Source organism: Mercurialis annua, linkage group LG1-X (genome assembly GCF_937616625.2).
Source record: "Mercurialis annua linkage group LG1-X, ddMerAnnu1.2, whole genome shotgun sequence".
NCBI classification, from domain to species: domain Eukaryota; kingdom Viridiplantae; phylum Streptophyta; class Magnoliopsida; order Malpighiales; family Euphorbiaceae; genus Mercurialis; species Mercurialis annua.
The window spans coordinates 66732674-66752476 of NC_065570.1; the positions used below are offsets into that span (position 1 = coordinate 66732674).

Genomic DNA, 19803 nt, shown 5'->3' on the forward strand with positions numbered 1-19803 from the left:
GACGTGGCGCAACGGTTGCATGGGATAAACACTCATGCAATAATTGAACTATAAAATGATGTCGTTTTGTTAATTCATGTTATGCCATGTCAGCAGCTAATAAAATGTCAAATAGTAAAGAAAATTATTTTGAATCGCTTTTATTCAAGTTTACTCAGGTCTTTTTTTCTTTACTCAAGTATGTTCCATCAACCTAATTTTCTCTCCCAACTTGTAAATAATGAGCAATTAACAAATAAATTAATTTTATGGATAAATTAATCACGAATTTGGTGATTATGAACAATTAATTACATTTTGACAATTTATTCCGTTAATTTATAAGCTAATTGTTCCCTAAATTGAAAATTTGCCCCTTAACTTATAAGATAATTTGGCATAATGGAATTATTTGCCCATAATCACCAAGTTCATGATTAATTTGTTCATAAAATTAATTTATGAGTTAATTGTCTATTATTTACAAGTGTTGAGGTCAAATAGCTACTTAAGTCATGTTCAATCTATCTAATTGGAGCACTCAATTGATCTATGTATGACTTACATAATATAAATTTACATTCCACATGCTTTAATTGATAAATTATTTTAATATTTGTAAAAATTATGAAATTTTAAAAGAGAAGTTTTCATAGAAAAAAATTGTACAATTACTTTATTCTCGGATACACTGCAGTGAGTAATAATATATTAAAATGTAAAATGATTTTGTCTATTCATAATTTTTCATCTTTTTTTTATATCTTGAATGTAATTATAAGGATTCGTAAAATTAATAGTTCATATGGTTAAAATAATTTTTAGTATTTGTATTAATTTTTTCATAATTATACATAGATAAAACCATTTTACTTTATTAAGAATATGAAACTTTCATATTGAAATTCCTTTTTTTTTTAGTGGAAAAACAAAAGTAGGCATATTTTTCCCACATACAACAAAGAAGATGCAACGAATGAGTAGAAAAACACTACAATATTATTGTCTATATAAATACTATTTAACCTATTATTTTATACTATTTTTTTTAACCCATCTTATGTGACAGTATTTAATTCGTCCAATTTCCTTCTAAAAACATATATTTCAAAAACAACTTTAAATGTATCTACTATTTGATTGTCACATCAGGTGGGGTGAGTTAAAAAGAAAGGTTATATAGCATTACTCGTTTGTATATAGATAGTAACACCACAAAGGATATTGACAAATTAAAGAGTATTTATAACATGATTCTTACCACATAACTTTAGTTCTATGACTTATCAATAAGTTGCCAAATGCGTCACTCTACATCCTGATCCTATAGGCTATAGCCACAACATCACTATTTTTAGTTATTAAATATTTGAAATAATTACTATCAACCTTCTAAAATCAAAATAAAAATCAATATAATTTTAAATTTTTTTCTTATAAATATTTTTTCAGTTAAATAAAATTAAATATAATATCATATGAGAAATAATAATCTCTTTAATTAAAAGTAATAATTTTAATTTAGTGCTAATAATCACAAATGTTCCCTAATCTTTGGGGGTTCGATCATAAAATTCCCTGATGTTTAACACCAATCACAAAACTCCATGATTTTTGTGGCGGCGCTCACAAAACTCCCTGAGAATAAAAATACTCATGGCGCCGTCTTTTTTGGTCAACTGACATTTTAAAAAAAAAAACTGACGACGCCATATCAGTTGACACGATATCAAAAAACCCTCAAAATTTAAAATACTCAAAATACTCTTAAAATAATTCGTTCAGGTGGATGTCATTTTATACCAATAAATAAGTGTCACTTCAATGTCGGGTATGAATTTGAAAAAAAAAATATAGTTCGTGCATGAAAGTGACAAAATTTAGATTGCGTGATTAAAAGATAAAAAACATATAAACTTCATAATTGTTTTTTAAAATTAACTCAACTATAATTGATAACATCATATTGGCCCACTAAATAGACAAGATGGGTGCATTATTGAAACTTTAAATTCAAAATGGAGCAATTGGATAGATAGATTATGATTTGTGCGCAAAACTGAATCACAAAAATCACAAGTGCTTATCACTCATACTCACCTCCTTTATTTTCTTTGAATTATTGGAATGCACAAGACTTAGATTCAGGAAATTATTCTTGATTTTTTTTTTAAATTATCTTAATATATGAAACTGTGTTCACAACAGTATTACATTTGATGTAAAGAGGTGATGTGTTTTGCCGCAAGTTTTTTTAGTAAAAGATATAACTTTTTTTAAAGTTATTTAGAAAGAGCACATAAGCTCTTTCAAATTTTTTTATCGCTTGTACCTTTAATATTTTTAGATCTAGATGATCCAGATATCCCCACGCTTAAAAATAAACTATAAAAGAAAAACATGTGGGACTAATTGTCAAGAGCGTAAATGAAATAGGTTTAAGTGTTCTTTCTGAAAAGTTTAAAGAGTTTTTTACAACGTTTAAAAACATTAAAGGATCAGGTGGTCAAGAAAAAACGAAAATGATTTATCTGCTCTCTCTCTCAATAACTTGAACGATTTCTTTTACATTTGACCAATATTTTTTTTTTGATACATAGGTGTCTACACATATGATCTGAAATAAAATTACTTTGAAAAAAACTTATTCTTATTTTCTTTTACAAAATATAAATTCGTTCTTAATTTTCTAATGTTTTTTTTCAGTTTCTTGTTCAACAAAGTTAACTATTTTTATTTGCATTCTGATAAAAATTGACTATTTTTATTTCATTCTGATAAAAATAAACTATTTTTATTTGCATCCTCTAGTTTCCATTTTGATTTTATCTTTATTTCTGACCTTAAATCAAAGGGATGAAAAATAGGTATAGTAATTTTTTTATTGGAGCTAGTGATCTCAGAATGTATTTTCAGCTATAAATTGAGCATAAACTAGGTACCTAAGAAGTCCCAAAAAAACAAACAAAAGAACTAGGCAGGCAGGGTAATATTTTCTGGTTCGTCTTGTTAATTTTTTCCTCCCTATCTTAGTCCCTATAATTTGATGAAATCCCTTTTTTTGCCTCGAATGGTAAATTTGCACATAAATAAAAACGGCAAACCTTTGCGACTTGTTGCAATTATATCCAAACCTTTTAAATTTTTGCAATAATATCCAAATTGTATTTTTTTTGTTGCAATAATATTCAAATTGCATTTTTTGTAGCAATAATAGTCAAATTGATGGCTAAACTTGTTGTTTTCAATTAAAATATTAGACTATTATTATGTTTTGATGTATAATAATATAATAAAAGTCTCAAAAAATGGTAAAAAACTCAAAAAAATTCACATAAAAAATGCAATTTGGATATTATTGCAACAAAATAATGCAATTTGAAAATTATTGCAAAAATTAAAAAATTTAGATATAATTGCAACAAGTTATAAAGGTTTGGATTTTTTTTGCCATTAAGCCAATAAAAACGCATTTATTTTTGGAAATTTTCTTAAAGCAACTCTTGCATATTAGGAAATATTCAAAAAGCAACTCTTGCATTTTATTAGGAAATATTCAAAAACAAATTTGAAGGTGGACATTGACAAAATCCAAAAACATCAGGATAACGAAGATAAAGATTCATGTATGTTTTGTATTAGAAACTCCTAATAATAATAGAACCTAAATAAGTAGCCCAAATAAGGCGCGATTTAAATATGAACCTAAATAAGTAGCACAATTCACAACCTCTTAAAGCATCACACGGCTTCTCTTCTTCTTTACCGAAAATGCATGTATCATGAAAATTCTATTTTAGTTCTGATAAAGTGGCACTATATTAATGCCAAAAGTTCATTATGATTGGATGCAATTTAATTCATATAATAATATTCAAAATCATAATTTATTTTGCATTGGCCGAGTCAGTATGTGTGTGTATGTGGCGTATTCAACATCACGACAAGTTCAATAAAAATTTAAAACATTAATATATTTAATAACATTTGAGAAAATGATAAATCAAACTGATCAAAATTTAAAATTATGGTACTTAATTTGAAAAAAATTGTGTATATTTTGATGAGTTATAGTTGGAAACTGTATTGACTAATGGTATTCATAGTAAAAAGGATAACTATAATATGATATGAAGTTTAAAATAATTAATATAAGTTAATTTTTATAATACATTATGACTTTTAAATAATTATATTACGATTGAGTGTTATGAGGCTAGTCACTACACAGATTTAGTGACAGTGTAAGTACCGGTATTTTGGTTTTGGATTTAAAATTTCAAAGTTTTAATTTTTAGATTATAAATAGTCTAATTGTAATTTCTTTTACAATAATGTTGGAGCTATTCTGAAAATTTTGACAGTTGAATTAAATTGATTACATATTTTTCTTTATACATAAAGAACTAAACATAGTTGAATTAAATAGATTATGAACTCATTAACTTTCTCATAATTTCAAGAATGGTACATAATAAAATAAATAAACCCATTTCCTTACGAAGATGATCAATGATCAATCAACGAGAGTATGTTCATAATCATAGCCCGCATCTTCTCATCATTAAAAGAATATGTGCGATTGAGTGTACTAAGAGTACAGAATCCGGCACAATTCTATATATACATGTAAACAATATGATCAAGTGACGTAGTCAAAAAACTTTATTAGAAAAGGCGAACTATAAAAGATAAAATTATAACATACAATTTCTTCATATCAACCATGACGGAACTCAGATTATTTTTTGAAAAAAACACGTTATATCTCCAATCAATTTCGACCAGGGCGGATGCACGAACCCGCTTGTTAATTACTCCGCCAATGGTCCAATCTAATCAAAATCATCCGACTCGAATGTAAATATACATATATACCAACGAGAACTCAAGACAATCTTATTCAACACCGAAAAGGATACTAAAGAAAAAATGAATCAATTTTGGACTATGAAAAATCGACATGAATTTCCAATCGACAACAAGGGCAATGAACACTGGTCTCTAGCCATGGAACCAAGCACTTGCAGTGGAACTTATGAGCACAAGGTAGGTGCACCAGGGTCTCTCCAGACTTGAACCTTTCAAGACAAATGGTGCACTCATCTTGCTCACCTGATTTCCAACTCAATTTTCCCCAACTAAATCTTCTTGACCCAAAACTATTACTACTATTATTACTCTTCTTTAATCCATAAACCTCTGTTTGCAACTCTCCCCCTGTTGCCCTTCCTTCTGCTGTACCCTTTAAGCTTCCAAAGCTGTTACAAAACATATAAAACAAACATTAATCTCCAGATTAACATATGGTGCGCATGTTAGCGGGAATTGTATAGGCTATGCTAAAGTGCGCCTAGATCTAATTATAAGGCAAATTGAGATGGTTCGTTGATTAATTCATTAATTAATTTCACCAAAAACATGCTTATGATAAATAAATCTCCAAATAAACATCTTGTGCGCATGTTAGCAAGAACCATATGGTTACGCTAAAATGCACCGAGGTCTAATTATAAAGCAAATTGAGATAGTCATGTAATTAATTAATTAATTTCATCAAAAACATACTTAACAATTAAAAATCTCCAAATTAATATAAGGTGCACATGTTAGCAAGGACAGTATTGTTATGCTAAAGTGCGCCTAGATCTAATTATAAAGCAAACTGAGATAGTTTGTTGACTAATTAATTAATTTCATCAAAAACATGCTTAACATAAATAAATCTCCAAATTAACATATTGTGTGCATGTTAGCAAGCGATATTTAGCTGATCGATTAATTTCATCAATAGCAACATACTTACTTAACAGAAATAAATCTTTAAATTAATTTAAAGTGCGGATGTTAGCAATAACCATATTGATTATGATAAAATGCGCCCAGATAATTACCTTTTGGATGATGATGTCCTTTGTGTTCTTAATCTCTCATCCAGTCTCTCCTTGGCTTGTCTTGCGACTCCTCCAAGCTTCTCATCTTCGTATACTTTCTTTAATATGCTTCTTTGCTAATTTATATTTTCAAGAAAAATTAACTCAAAAACTTAAAATCCAATAAAATCATATATAGAATTCAAGAAAAGAAAGGAAAAATATATATGTTTAAGTATAAATATATACCAGAGTTGAGTTATGAGAAGCTGTATCATGGTTGCTAGTATACAAGCAAAAGGATGACCTTCTTGTAGAGCCGGAGCCACCGTAGGAGGCGGTGGCAGTCACTGCATCACTGCTTTGATGAAACCTTCTTCTTCTAGCACATTCAACTCCAGGTAACATACCAGCCATTGATACTAGCTAGTATAAAACACCCAACAAATTTTCTAAAAAAAAATACCTACAAAAATAATTATTCAGGAAAATGTGTATTTAATTTTATGTGTATATGTTTGTGTTTCTGCCTCTTTTTAGGGTACTTGAAATAAGAAAGAAAAAGCAATTATAAGAAGGAAAAGATATAAATAAATAAAATAAAATAATGGGTCCTTTATAAAGAAGAAACAAAAACAGTAATTTAACAACAACTTTAAAGATAGTGGAGAAAACAACACTAGAATTCTTTATTTAATAAAGTAAAGAAAATTTATATAAAAATTCTTTATCAATCATTGTCATATATAATTCATCTTCTATGAAATTATATGACTTTTGAAAATGGCATTTAATAAAAAAATATGAATAAATAAAAATTTGGTAAAGATAAGAAAAGAAGGGAAAAATAGAGGGCAAATCGATTTTGATAGGTCATTTTTTAAAAAGTTTTTCATTTAATAGATCCATATATTTTACAGGTTTGATTTAATATATTTTATTTTGAATAGAATTACTACAGATGTGTTTAAATGTCGTTATTATCATCTGAAAAATGATAAAATGAATTTAAATTAATGAGTTAAATTTTATTATTCAATAAATTTATGTATTGTTTTTATTTTTATATATTAAAATTTTATTTTTCTGATCTTTCTTCGAATTTGGTCTTGCTTGTGTTTCACGATGAGTGCAGTGTGTTTATTGTTTTTTAATCCAAAGAATAATTTAAAAATTTTAAAAAACTTAAACATAAAAGTTAGATGAAAACATAATTTAAAAATAAATAGACAGACGAAACGATAAAAATACATAGGTTTCTAAATGGATTTGGCCAGAAATGAACTTCATGTCATCAATTTAACATTTACACAGAGAACAAGTATTATTACTTATTTGTGAAAATTGGAAGATGATGAAATGGATATAAGTTACCAAACAACATTGCACTTGCACATGGCCCACGTGACTAACCAAACATTGGAGAGAACGTTTTCTTGGGTTTTCTCTCCTTTTTATTTTGACTTAATTAGACAAAACACAGGCTTAACTCAAAATAATTAGACAAATACGCTGCTTAGTTTCATTTTAGAGAATTACATTTCCTTCCTTTTTTTTTTTGATTTTTATGCTTTCTAAATTAGACAAATACGATTTTAGCAGTATTCTCCATTTCTTCTTCTTCCTCGGATCAGCTGAAGAGAAAGACCAGTGCCGTGCCACCATACATCGCTGACAGAGCAGAAATCGTTGTAAGTCCGCCTCCTACGGCAGCCCTCCGCCATCATTGGAGCAGTCAAGCGGCAACCACAGAAGCAACCACCTTGAATGTCGCGTTCTCCCTCTTAAACAATCGTCACCAAACCATCGGCGCCGTCGTAAGTCTGCTGGCATCGCCGTTCATGAAGAGATTGCCTATGTTTCCAGAAAATTACAAATGTTTTTTCCACAGCAGAATCATTAAAAATGGTGAAGGAAATTAGGGTTCATGGGCGGATCCGAAGTTTGATTTCAGTCTAATCCTTTGTTAATGTGAATATTTTGGGTTAATCACATTTTGTGTGTTGTTTAATACATTTTTTTATTTTTATTTTGTGAACGATGTTGTTGATGAATGGTGGTTCGATTTTTTTTGTGTTGTACAGCATGTTGCACTCTAAGTGTTTGAAGAAATGCTTATGAGAATTGTAATATTTTTTGGGTGTTGGGTAACCAATGATTAACATTGGGTAAACTGTTAGATAACCTGTCATTTTTGTTTTGAATATATCATTAATAAAATCGTTAGTAAACAGTTGTTGAATTTTATGTTTGTGGTTCGATTTTTTTGTGTTGCACAATATGTTGCACTCTAGGTGTTTGAAGAAATGCTTGTGAGAATTATAATATTTTTGGATGTTGGATAACCAATGGTTAATATTGGATAAACTGTTAGGTAACCTGTAATTTTTATTTTGAATATATCGTTAATAAAATCGTTAGTAAATAGTTGCTGAATTTTATGTTTGTTGCTAGTTAACCAATGGTGTACTAATAGTACACCAATGACCTTGTTTTTAGTACCTTGTTGGTTAACAAATGGTTAATCAATAATTTTAGATTTTAAAAAGACGATTTAGGTTTTATTTGACGATTATTCTTGCGGTGATGAAGGCGGAGGGATTTGTAATAGAATTTTCAACTAGTTTAATAAAGATGGAGGTTTGAATTTGTAATAGTTTTATATGTTGGTTAACCAACGGTGTTAGTATACCGTTGGATAACCAAAATCGTATTCCTGAGATAAAAAAGATATTTTTGAGAATAACAAAAGTTATTTTTCAAAAAAAAAAAATACAGATTGTATTTTTCAAAAAAAACATTGAGGTAGTATTCTTAAGAATATTTTATCTTTTTTTGGTATTTATCTAAAAAACCCTTTTATTTTTTAATTTACTCCTGAGTACAGGGCTTAAGGTTAAAACGAAGGATTAATTCCTAAAAAAATCACAAACTTTACACGAAGTTTTATTTTAATCGTAATCTTTAAAAGTTTTCATTTAAAGGCACGAATTTTCATTTTATTTCAAATATATCACCAAAGTAAAATTTGATGTATTTTATCTGATTAAAAATTTCTAATTCTAAATACTCTAACTGAAAGATAATAAGATTTAATGTTGATTAATAACTTGGGTTTTTCATTAATGATTTAGTGAAGAATTTAGTCAATAAAAATACATTAAAATGATGAATTTGAAACAATATAAAAATTCGTTCCTTTAAATGGCAACTTTTAAAAGTCATGATTAAAATGAAAATTTCATATAAAGTTCGTGATTTTTTTAGAAATTAACCCTAAAACGAATCCCTAAATTCAGGTGTCTTCTTCGAGAAATTGTTGGTTAATTAATAATCAACCACTTATGTTTCAATCTTCTATCACCAAACTTTTTAAATTTTAATTTAATTATGAGATTAATAAACTTTTTTTTTGAGAATAATGAAAATTTCATTAATAGAGAAATAAAAATACAGTTTGATCAAATATTGAATAAATCAATACATTTAAGAAGTGCAATAATAGAACATCAGTAAAATAACAGAAAATCATATCTAATTTCTTCAATCGAATTGACGGAGCTCTTTGAATATGCAACTCGGCGATCCGTCCGCTACACTCGAAGGTTATTTTAAACCACAAATCGACTCTTTGATCTTTGAATGAGTCCGATTGAGAGAATATTAAAAATAAGATTTCTACTGATAGCACTTCAGGTCTACGCTCCGTAGATAATTCCATCAAGGAAATAGCAAAATCCATAAAGGGTAAGAGCCAGAACTCCACAAAGAAAGACAAAACATCGATAAAGGAAAAAAAAACCCGACAGATCTCAGATCTATGATTATTGACGCAAAATAAATTAAATACGAGATTTGAACAGAAAACGAGAAGGTAGGGAGGTGATTTTAAACCAAAAAATGGCCAAAATCACCTCCCTCTTGTTGCAGGTAGGGTTTCTGAAAAGAAAAAGAGAGTTTAGAGAGATGAGAGAGGAAGATTGGATTAATTAAAAAATAGATTAATGAACTTTTCGTCGTCTACTTTTTGACACTGTTAAAATTGACTAATATGTCAGATCAGTAGTCAACAAAAATATACTTAAATTTTATATGGTGTAAGTTTTTTTAAAAATTAAATGTTATAATTTTATATAATAATTTTTAAAAGTTGTGTTTAAAATAAAATTAGATATAAAAATTGTAACTTTTTATAAAATTAACCTATAAAATAATACCCCATCATAGCCTACCAAGGACACCATATACTAATTTTTATTTTATTTTTCCTTAGTTTCCCCCCTTATACCATGACACATTATTATCCGTAGACATATTTGAATATACAATACACTATTTTTGAGAAAGAATATACTATACATTATTAAGTAGTACTGTTTATTAGAAAAAATTGTATGTATTACTGAATTAGACATGTTAATACATATATAATATAGTTGTAAAGCAAAATTGTACAATCATAACCCACAATATCATATATGAAATCTTACCAACATACTTTAAAAATTAAATTATTATTCTAACAATATTAGTGCAATTCCAAATATGATCACATGCACCTAATTGCTAACTTTTATTTTTGTGTGTAAAATCTTGACAATAATGTATATATTGTGAAGTGATGCTCATGAGATGTCAAAATGATAATACAACTTTCCACTATCCCAACATGCTATTGGTCTATTGGATGGTTTTATCAATAATTGATGGGCAATACTTTATATAGTAACAAAAGATTATTGAAATAATCTTATCCAAAATGCACTTTTATGCCCAAATTAATACCATAATCCTTGTCTTAGCTGGACCATTATCATTTTGAAAACGATAGTATCAACAGAATCTGATTAATATTTTAAAATTGCATTCCTGAAATCATATTTGGGCACAATAATATTAGCGCACAATATACCTATCATTTATCTATAAAAAAATATTAGGGCACAATAATAGTCGTTTCGCACGGTATTTTCTGTACAAACATTTTCTCCAAATTGCTGTATTTTTTTAGCTAAATCTATCTAGAGGCTTTTATATTACACCATTTCTATTCTGAAAATATTTGTACTATTTTTTTATTCTTCCGGTTCCTCTATTTGTATCTAAAAATTGGAGTTTGCCAAGTATAGGAGTCCGAACATGAACCTCTTGAACAAAACCGGTAAAATAAAAAGGTCTTCGAATGAATTCTGTTTATTTTTTTCTCAAAAATTTCTTACACCTTCATAAAATAGTATTTGAAGAATATTTTCTAACAAAGAATCTCAATTCTTTGTTTTCTTCTTCTTCAATTGCTTCTACTACAAGTCAAGGCAGTTTAGCCGATAAACACACAAGGAATTCATGTGCTGATGTGTCAAGAGTGTGAGCTGTGTATGAGCTGTCATCTAGCTGTATTTTTATATGATGTAATGTGTGTGTATGAATTCTGTTATGATAAAACAGAATTCAACTGCTATGAGCAGTATAAATACCATTTTGTATTTTCATTCTTCAATTAATGAAAATAATTTCTCAAGTTTTCTAATATTTTCAGCTAGTTTTTAACCAAAGAGCTGCCTTTTTCTACTTTCCTATATGTACTAATTTTTGGTTTACTAGGTTGTTTGTTGATAATAATTATTTTATATGCAAATTATACTGAGATTTCTGAAGTATACCATAATTAACAGTTTGATGTCTTTTATTTTAAAAATTTATTTAATGGTCTTTCAGATTTAATTTCGTTAATTGAAAGATCCTTTTATTAATTTGAGGGACCAAATCGTATAACGGAATTGAAACTGAGATACCAAATCGTTTAATAAAATTAAAAGTGAGAGATCGAACCGTTTACAAAATTAAAGACGTGGTACCAAATCGTTTGAAAGTAAGTGTCGAAATTAAAGGGACTAATAATTAATAGAACTAAAACTGAGGGACTATTACGTAGAATTTTAAAATAAGTGATATCAAATTGTTAATTATGACCTTTTCTCTTATTCTATTAATAGAAATAGAAATACAATTTGATCAAATATTAAATAAAAATATATTTTTTAGAAGTATAAAAAATAGCTTTAGTTAAATGATGAAAGTTATATCTGTTGTCCCCAATCTCATTGATATAACTCTTTAAATGTCAATTTAATACATTAAAGTACAATTGAAAGTGAAAAATATAAAGTATAGTAAAGTTGGTGATTTTATAAGATTAGAATGTAATTGAAAAGGAACTTAAAGATCAATGGTTTTTGGATGGTTTTGCCTAATAGTGATTAAAATTTTAATTTTTATTACTTTTAACCTAATTTAAAAAAATATTTTATAAAAACATTTTATTATAGTTTATAATAGGCCTAATGCTTTAGAAAACTCCGACCTTTTAGCCCATTTTCGATCATATCCTGACGTTTAAAACTGGTCAATTTTATCCTATTTTGCATTTTTGTGTTTCAGTTGTACCCTGAAATATTAAATTGACGTTTTTTCATTTGGAAAAAAATTCAAAACGTTTTTCATGTCTAGCATAAATTAATTGTATGTGTTTAAAATTTATTTAAATTTAATTAAATTATTTAAGATTTTAAATTATGGTTTTTAATTAGTTTTAAAAAATAAAAAACTTATTCGTGCTTTTTTGAATGGAAATGAATTTACTTTTATCTTTAGGTTTAGTTAATTGAATAATTTTATTATTTAAGTAAAAAAATTGATAAAAATTGAAAAATTAGGGTATAATTAAAACAATAAATTGTAAAATAGGATAAAATTAACTAATTTTTAATGTTAGAAAATATTAAAAAGGGGCTAAAAAGGTCAGAATTCTGTAAGAATTAAGATATTAGGCCTTAATAATATTCATACTTGAGATGAAACAGATTCAACACAGCAATCACATTATCAAATTTTACAATTAGACTAAAATTAAAAAAACTTGAAACCAAGAAGGAGTAATTAAAATCAGCAGGCACCCAATTAAGCGAATTAGACACAGCAATCTCTGTTTGCACTTCTGATTCTTCGCATAAATACATTACAGATCTCAGTTTAATATATCTAAAAATTGTTGATAAATACATAAAATTAAGCTAAAATAAAACATGATTTCTACAAATTGAAAGCAAATTTAGAATATTTGTGAATTAACTAATCATCACCTTTTAAATAATGATTTGTTTTGGGTTCTCAATTTCTCATCTAATCTCTCCTTTGCGTGTCTGGCTACCTCTCCCAATTTCTCATCTTCATCATCATCATATGCTTCATTCACTAAGTTTCTTTTCTGTTTATTAATTTCACAAAATAAATCAAATTAATTATAAACACACGCAAAAAAGACTAAAATGAATATAAATTCAAGAAAGTGAAGAAAAAAAGAGAAAAATCGTACCAGAGAAGAGGCTGAAGAAAAAGAATTGTCATGGTTGGTTGTGTAGAGGCAAAAAGATGATCTTCTTGTGGAGAAAAAATTGGAATCATTGGTTTGATGGAGTCTTCTTCTTCTAGCACATTCAACACCAGGTAACATACCAGCCATTGATAACAATACTAATTCAATCTGATCCACACAAAAATAAAAACCTCAGAAACCCTAATCTGTAATTTTTTTGCAATATTTTTCAGGGTGATGAAGATGGAAGGAGAAAGAAAAGGAAGTAGAAGAAAAAGTAAGTAATGAGCTTCTAAGAAAGTGTATTAATTTTGAAAATTGACTAAAAAATTGTATTTAGTGGACAGCTAATGGTAAATGAAAGAGACAAGCCAGTTGTAGGAAGCTTCATAGCAATTGAGTAAGTTTAGAATGAATTTCATACAGCAATTAAAAAAAAAGCATTAAACACTAATTTTTTTTATTTCCGGTAGGTGAAAATCTGATTATATCAGTAATTAGTAGTTAGATGTTAGATAGATTTTAAAGAGTAAAATTTCCCTGCTACCTAGGTAGCAGGAGTTTCCTGCAAACCATGAGGTGGCAGCGTCTCATGCTGCCACTTCACAGTTTGCATCTATTTACTGAATAGGCTAATAAGCCATTCAGTCCTAGTTAATTTTTCAATTTGGTTCTGGTTAATTAGCTTGTTTAGTCTGAGCTGGCTATTAGCCAGGACCAAACAACTTACTAGCCTATTCACTGTTTTAAAGTAAAATCAAAACAACAGGTTAAAAAAATACTAAATATAAGAATGATGTATAACATCTTTCAAATATTTATGAATTAATCTACTTTAATATTAAATATGGTAAAAAGACAATAACAAATTTAAATAACAAAACTTTAGGTCTTAAAAAACAACGCACTAAATTAAAATGATTTTTTTGAATAAAAAAGTTAGAAACTTTATTTAATACAATTACCCAGTTCTTCAATTTTTATTTTTTAAAATCATGTCATAAATTAAATTCATAACAAATTGAATTCATAAAAAAATCAACTCAGTAGGTATTTAAACGTCAAGGTTATAAAAAAAAACTCAAGAAAATAGATTAAATTTTTAAAGCCGTGTATGTTTTGATTTTACTCAAAAGCACTAAGGCTAATTAGTTGTTCAATTCTGGCTAATTAACCAGAACTGAATTAGCAAATTAGCCAGGGCCAAATAGCTTATTAGCCTATTCAGTATAAAAATACAAACTGTAAGATGGCAACCTGAGAGGCTGCCACGTCATGGTTTGCAGGAAACTCCTCCTACCTAGGTAGCAGGAAAATTTTACTCGATTTTAAATCACTTGGTCTTACTGAAACTTGAGATTTCAAGAATGTTTAAAAAATTTAGCCGTTTGGGATAGATCTCGCTGATAAAAATAAATATTTATTCATAGCCATTATAGTATTTTCTTACACTTTTACAATAATAATAAGTTAATGGTAAAGGAAGGGAAATTTTTGACGTTTGTGTGAGAATTTGGTCCACCAGTTTAGCTAAATGGTAGGAAACCATAGTTTATTTGTTAATATCATATACCTAAAATTCTAATTAATTTAGCATTTTAATTTATAGTTAAAGTAAAAAAAAATTACAAATTTTACACGTTTTCTCATTTTAATCACGCAGTTTTAATTTTCTCAGTTTCATGCACGAACTACCACTTTTTCTCAAATTCATGCACGGTGATGAGGTGACACTCATTCATTGGTGTAAAATGACATCCATCTCAACGAATTACACTAATGGAGTCGTGACACCTCAGTACTGTGCATGAATTTGAGAAAAAATGGTAGTTCGTGCATGAAAATGAAAAAATTTAAACTGCATGATTAAAATGAAAAAACATGTAAAGTTGGTGAATTTTTATGACATTGACCCTTTAATTTATTTGAGGAAATCACACGGAGCACGGCTAAACACCATAATAATCTCACTATTACGATCCCGCGTGTCTCGCTATAAAAATACATCAATCTTCTTTTTCCTTTCTTATTTACGATTTCTTTTTATGTTTCTACCATTTAATATATTGAAGAATACGACTTCTTCTTCTCAGATAGGTAATTCGCTATTCTTATGATTTTGGGAGTTTATTTGAACAAATATCTCTTATATGGATTTGTTCTATCCATTTTTTTGTCAAAAAAGATGAGATATACATTTTCTTCTCTGATTAAACATGGAATTGATTTTATCGAGCTGAGTTGCTCTCTCCGTCAACAATCGACTGTAACAGCGGCAATGATTTTGTCAATCGGTGGTGGAGACGGCTACAACGATGATAAGTTTGTCAATCGGTGGTGAAGGCGGCTACGGCGGCACTGGGTTTGTCGATCGGTGGTGAATGCGGCTACGGCGGCACTGGTACGTTTTCATTTCTCACAATTTGTTGTTCGGAGTTCTAATTTGTCAGCTACAAAGTTCAGTGCATTTGTTAACACTAATAATTTATATGCTCATTTTTATTTAGAGATTGTTGAATTTTGTTAAACTTTCATTGTTGAATTTTGTTTAATTGTGTGTTCTTTGTGGTGTTTATAGATGTATCAAGGAGGCAATATATGTCTGCTATCTGTTTGATAGAAGTTCTCAATCAATATTTTCAAAATTAAAGTTATAATAAGCTTTTTGATGATTCTTTGCTAATGTACTGCCAATAGACTAAATTTATTAATTGCTTGTAAATTGTTTTACTATATTGTATTTTCTTTTATTTTTATGATAATTGGTAATGCTCATTTTTGTTTTGGATTAACGGTTCAAGAAATAGTAGGACTTTCATCTGTTTCAATTGCTTTTTTTTTTGTTCAGTTACAATAAGACTTCAAGTCTTGTAAATTGTTTACTATTTTTATTTGTTTCTATGTTTCACAAAAGTTTGAGCTCCATGGGTTTACTTTCTTAGTTTATTGATTTGTTTTTAGTTTAGCAGTTATTTGAGAGTGAGGAAAAAAAGAGATTGATGGAGCTTTTAGTTGTTGCAAAATCATGTCTTGTAAATTTATCTTTCGTAATCTATATCTTTGAAGTGAAGGGTTGCCTAACATTCTTTCACTTTAACTCACTCTTTCATGTAGGCAAAAATTAAGAGTATGAAGTCACAACTCAATGAAACTCTTTGTTCCAATGATGCTACAACAGAGAAATCCGAATTGGAAAAAAAATGAAGTCTTCGTCCGAACGAAAAAAAATTGAAATCGTTATATTTTGTGATCTTATTTTGTAATTTATGATTGTAATAATTTTATTGTTGGTTTACCAACGGTTTACTAATAGTAAACCAATAATTTTAATTTTAGTAATACCGTTAGTAAACCTTAAGTTAACCGTTGGTAAATTTATAATTATATTTTGATGATACTCTTGATTTTTTTATGTAATTTTGTTTTTCACTTGTATATTTATAATGGTTTTATTGTTGGTTAACTAATGGTTTACTAATGGTACACCAATTATTTTAGTGAATTAAGTAATAATTCATTTTAACATTTTATATTTTAAAAATAAAAAATAATAATTTGATTTTTAAGTAAACTGATAGTTGACCATTAGAAAACTGTTAGTGAACTAACAGTAAATAGATGTTTAGTAAACTGTTAGTCTACTGTTAGTAAATTGAAATCGTATTTTAGTAATACTATTAGTAAACCTTAAGTTAACCGTTGGTAAATTTTATAGTTATTGTTTTTATGATGCTCTCAATTTTTTTATATAATTTTTTTTTCACTTGTGTATCTGTAATATTTTTGTTTTTTGGTTAACCAATGATTACTAATAGCACACCAATAATTTTAGTAAATTAAGTAATAATTCATTTTAGCATTCTATAATTTAAAAATAAAAAATAGTAATTTAATTTTTAAATAAACTGATAGTAGACCATTAGTAAACTGTTAGGGAACTTATAGCAGACTGTTAGTGAACTTATAGTGAATAGATTTTTGGTAAACCGTTAGTAAACCGTTAGCAAACTGAAATCGTATTTTTGCAAATAAAAAAAGTATTTTTATAAAAATATTTGGTCAAACCGTAAATTTTAACTAATTTTGGTCAAAAGGTATTTTTGAGAATATTTAGGTGTTTTGTAGGTATTTGTCTAAAAATCCCAATTTATTTTAATATGTGTTGAGTATTAATTATATTTATTATTAGTTTTTGGGTAGGAAAAGAAAGTCTAATTCTATTAGGATTTTGACTCCTTATATCTTTAACCTATTTTGATCTCTATAAATAGACAAGTTCCATGGCTGATAGAATTTAAAATTATGAGACAAATTAGTACATCCAAACCATTATTTGAGTTTATTGTTGGGCATTAGAAAAATCTCTATCGTTCTTTTGTAATCTTCATCTATTAGTGAATAAAACTCGTTCACATAAATTTTATGTTTGTTTTAGTTCGATTATATATTTTACTATATAAATTTAATTTTCTAATTAATTTTAAACTTTTTCGCTGCAACGAATCTCACGATATCATAGGTAATCAAAAGAGAAATACATTGGCCTGTACAGTGTACACAATCGTTGGTTTCAAGTTTGAATTTTTGGATATAAATGTCCATAGTTTGTCAATTTTGAACTATTTTATTCCTTTTACAATAAAAATGACTTTGATATTTTTGGATCTGTGTACAAAGTTTAATTAAAAACAGAAGTTTAAATCGGCAAGTAAAACCAAAATAATTTAGTAAATGTACGTACCCTGAATTTAATCAACTAAATATTTGAATGATGTCCGAACGAGACAGTCTTTAATGGAGGGATGGATATTCTGACCATTAAACAGACCGATTTGTAAGCGCCCATGGGCCAAACATTTACATTAGATGCGTATGGACTTTGAAATGAAAACTTGATATCAACATGCCATTAAAAACAAAAATTCAATTAGTCATAATTGTGCTGATTCTCAGTTCTCACATGCATAAAATTTGGCAAAATGTATTTTTCTATAAGAACCATAAAACTTTTGGACTTTGTTAAAAAAAAAAATGCAAGTATCGTCCAATATTTATGAAATAGTACCAAATAGGCAAATATATCCACATATGTCAGTCAAATAGTTTAATTTGTAGAATATAGAATATAATTTAATTCCTTAAATTATTTTTTAGAAAATATTAATCCACAATCAAAAGATTCTTTATAAAAAAATTCAAAAATAATCAACCTAATGTTTTTCAAAATGTTTTATTTAGGTATAATTTAGTCATTAACAACTAACACTATTTGTATAATTTATTAAAATTATTAAATTATTGATTAATTTATTTTTGTAATTGACTAATACACTAAATTATATTTTATTTTAGTAACTAGATCCTTTGACAGATAAATTAATATATTTGATACGAGTTACGAAAATATTAGCTAGCCAGACAATTTTTATAAAATAAAATATATATGACATGACAAAAGACTTTTTTTTTGTGATAATTGGGAAGGGAGAGCACTTGTGAGAGGATTCGAACTCACGCCTTTATTAATTTATTGTTCAACGCTTATAGCATTTAAACTATAGCTCGTTGGTAAAACAAATTATTTGTTTTTGGTAAAAAAAAAACTTCATTTTTTCCTTAAAATTTTAATAGGTATTTATTATTTTAAATTACACTTAAAAATTTAGCCAATAGTTAAAAAAAATCTTTTTAATTAAGTACAATAAGAAGAAGATTCCAACTTAAAATTCTTAAGTTGGAAAGTAATGCTCTTTATCACAAGCAGTACAGATAATTAGATTCATTTAAAGACAATTATAGACTAAATAAACCATGATAACTAAATGTGATTTTCATGATCACTTATAATGATGGCTAAAAAAAACGATGGCTAATAAAATCCAAACCCTAAAAAAACTTCCACATCCCCTCAAATCCGGCCACAAATCAAAACCACCCCCTCTTATAACCGCAATCTTCTCTTCCTTTTCTCTTTTCACTTATAAAAAAAACTTCTCCCTCTACTTTCTTTTTAATTTTAATCATCAATCTTCAAATTAAAAAAATTATTTTCATCAATCCTTCATAATTTTCAATTGCTTAACCATGGAAGAAACAACAAGCACACCAACTTCTCCATCATCTGCATCCCTAAAACAAAGGCTAAAATATAAATACATTGCATGTTTACATTCTTCTTTCCGGAAAAACATTACTCATCGTGCTTCCGCCGGCCCTCCACCTTCTTCCGGCGTCCATAATGACTCCGACGATTCGAACACAATTCCAAAACAACCTATTCTTAATCGAACCTTCTCCATCGATAAATGCAAGAGTTTCATTACGCGTATTGGTCGAAATGCACAAGGACTTGCACATGGACACTTGCCAAGCGATGGTAACGGACATGGGAATGGGAACGGACATGGACGTGGACACCGGAGGCGGCATTCGCTTTCTTCCGATTTTCGGTATGATGCGACGAGTTATGCTTTGAACTTTGATGAAGGAAATAATGATAGTGTTGAAAATGAGTATCGATTAAGGAGTTTCTCTTCAAGATTGCCCCAATCTCCCAAAAGGGAAATTGCTTGTGGTTGA

The 19803-nt window shown here is 27.9% G+C and overlaps 2 protein-coding genes across 2 annotated transcripts; one reads left to right on the top strand and one right to left on the bottom strand.

Moving 5' to 3' along the window:
- Positions 1 to 4631: 4631 nt before the first annotated feature.
- On the bottom strand, positions 4632 to 6431 carry LOC126667742 (probable E3 ubiquitin-protein ligase RHY1A). The gene is made up of 3 exons (XM_050360806.2): positions 6102 to 6431; positions 5874 to 5989; positions 4632 to 5240 (listed from the first exon to the last, which is right to left on the bottom strand). The coding sequence occupies exons 1-3, from the start codon at positions 6267 to 6269 to the stop codon at positions 4928 to 4930; spliced, it is 597 nt and encodes a 198-aa protein (XP_050216763.1). The 5' UTR covers positions 6270 to 6431; the 3' UTR covers positions 4632 to 4927.
- Positions 6432 to 19308: 12877 nt separating this feature from the next.
- On the top strand, positions 19309 to 19803 carry LOC126675115 (uncharacterized). Its single transcript, XM_050369701.1, has one exon. The coding sequence runs from the start codon at positions 19309 to 19311 to the stop codon at positions 19801 to 19803; it is 495 nt and encodes a 164-aa protein (XP_050225658.1).

Coding starts and splice junctions, on each gene's coding strand:
- LOC126667742 (XM_050360806.2), bottom strand. CDS start 6,269: ATGGCTGGTATGTTACCTGGAGTTGAATGTGCTAGAAGAAGAAGGTTT. Junction 5,990..6,101: donor CTTCTCATAACTCAACTCTG/GTATATATTTAT, acceptor AATATAAATTAG/CAAAGAAGCATATTAAAGAA. Junction 5,241..5,873: donor AGGACATCATCATCCAAAAG/GTAATTATCTGG, acceptor GTTTTGTAACAG/CTTTGGAAGCTTAAAGGGTA.
- LOC126675115 (XM_050369701.1), top strand. CDS start 19,309: ATGGAAGAAACAACAAGCACACCAACTTCTCCATCATCTGCATCCCTA.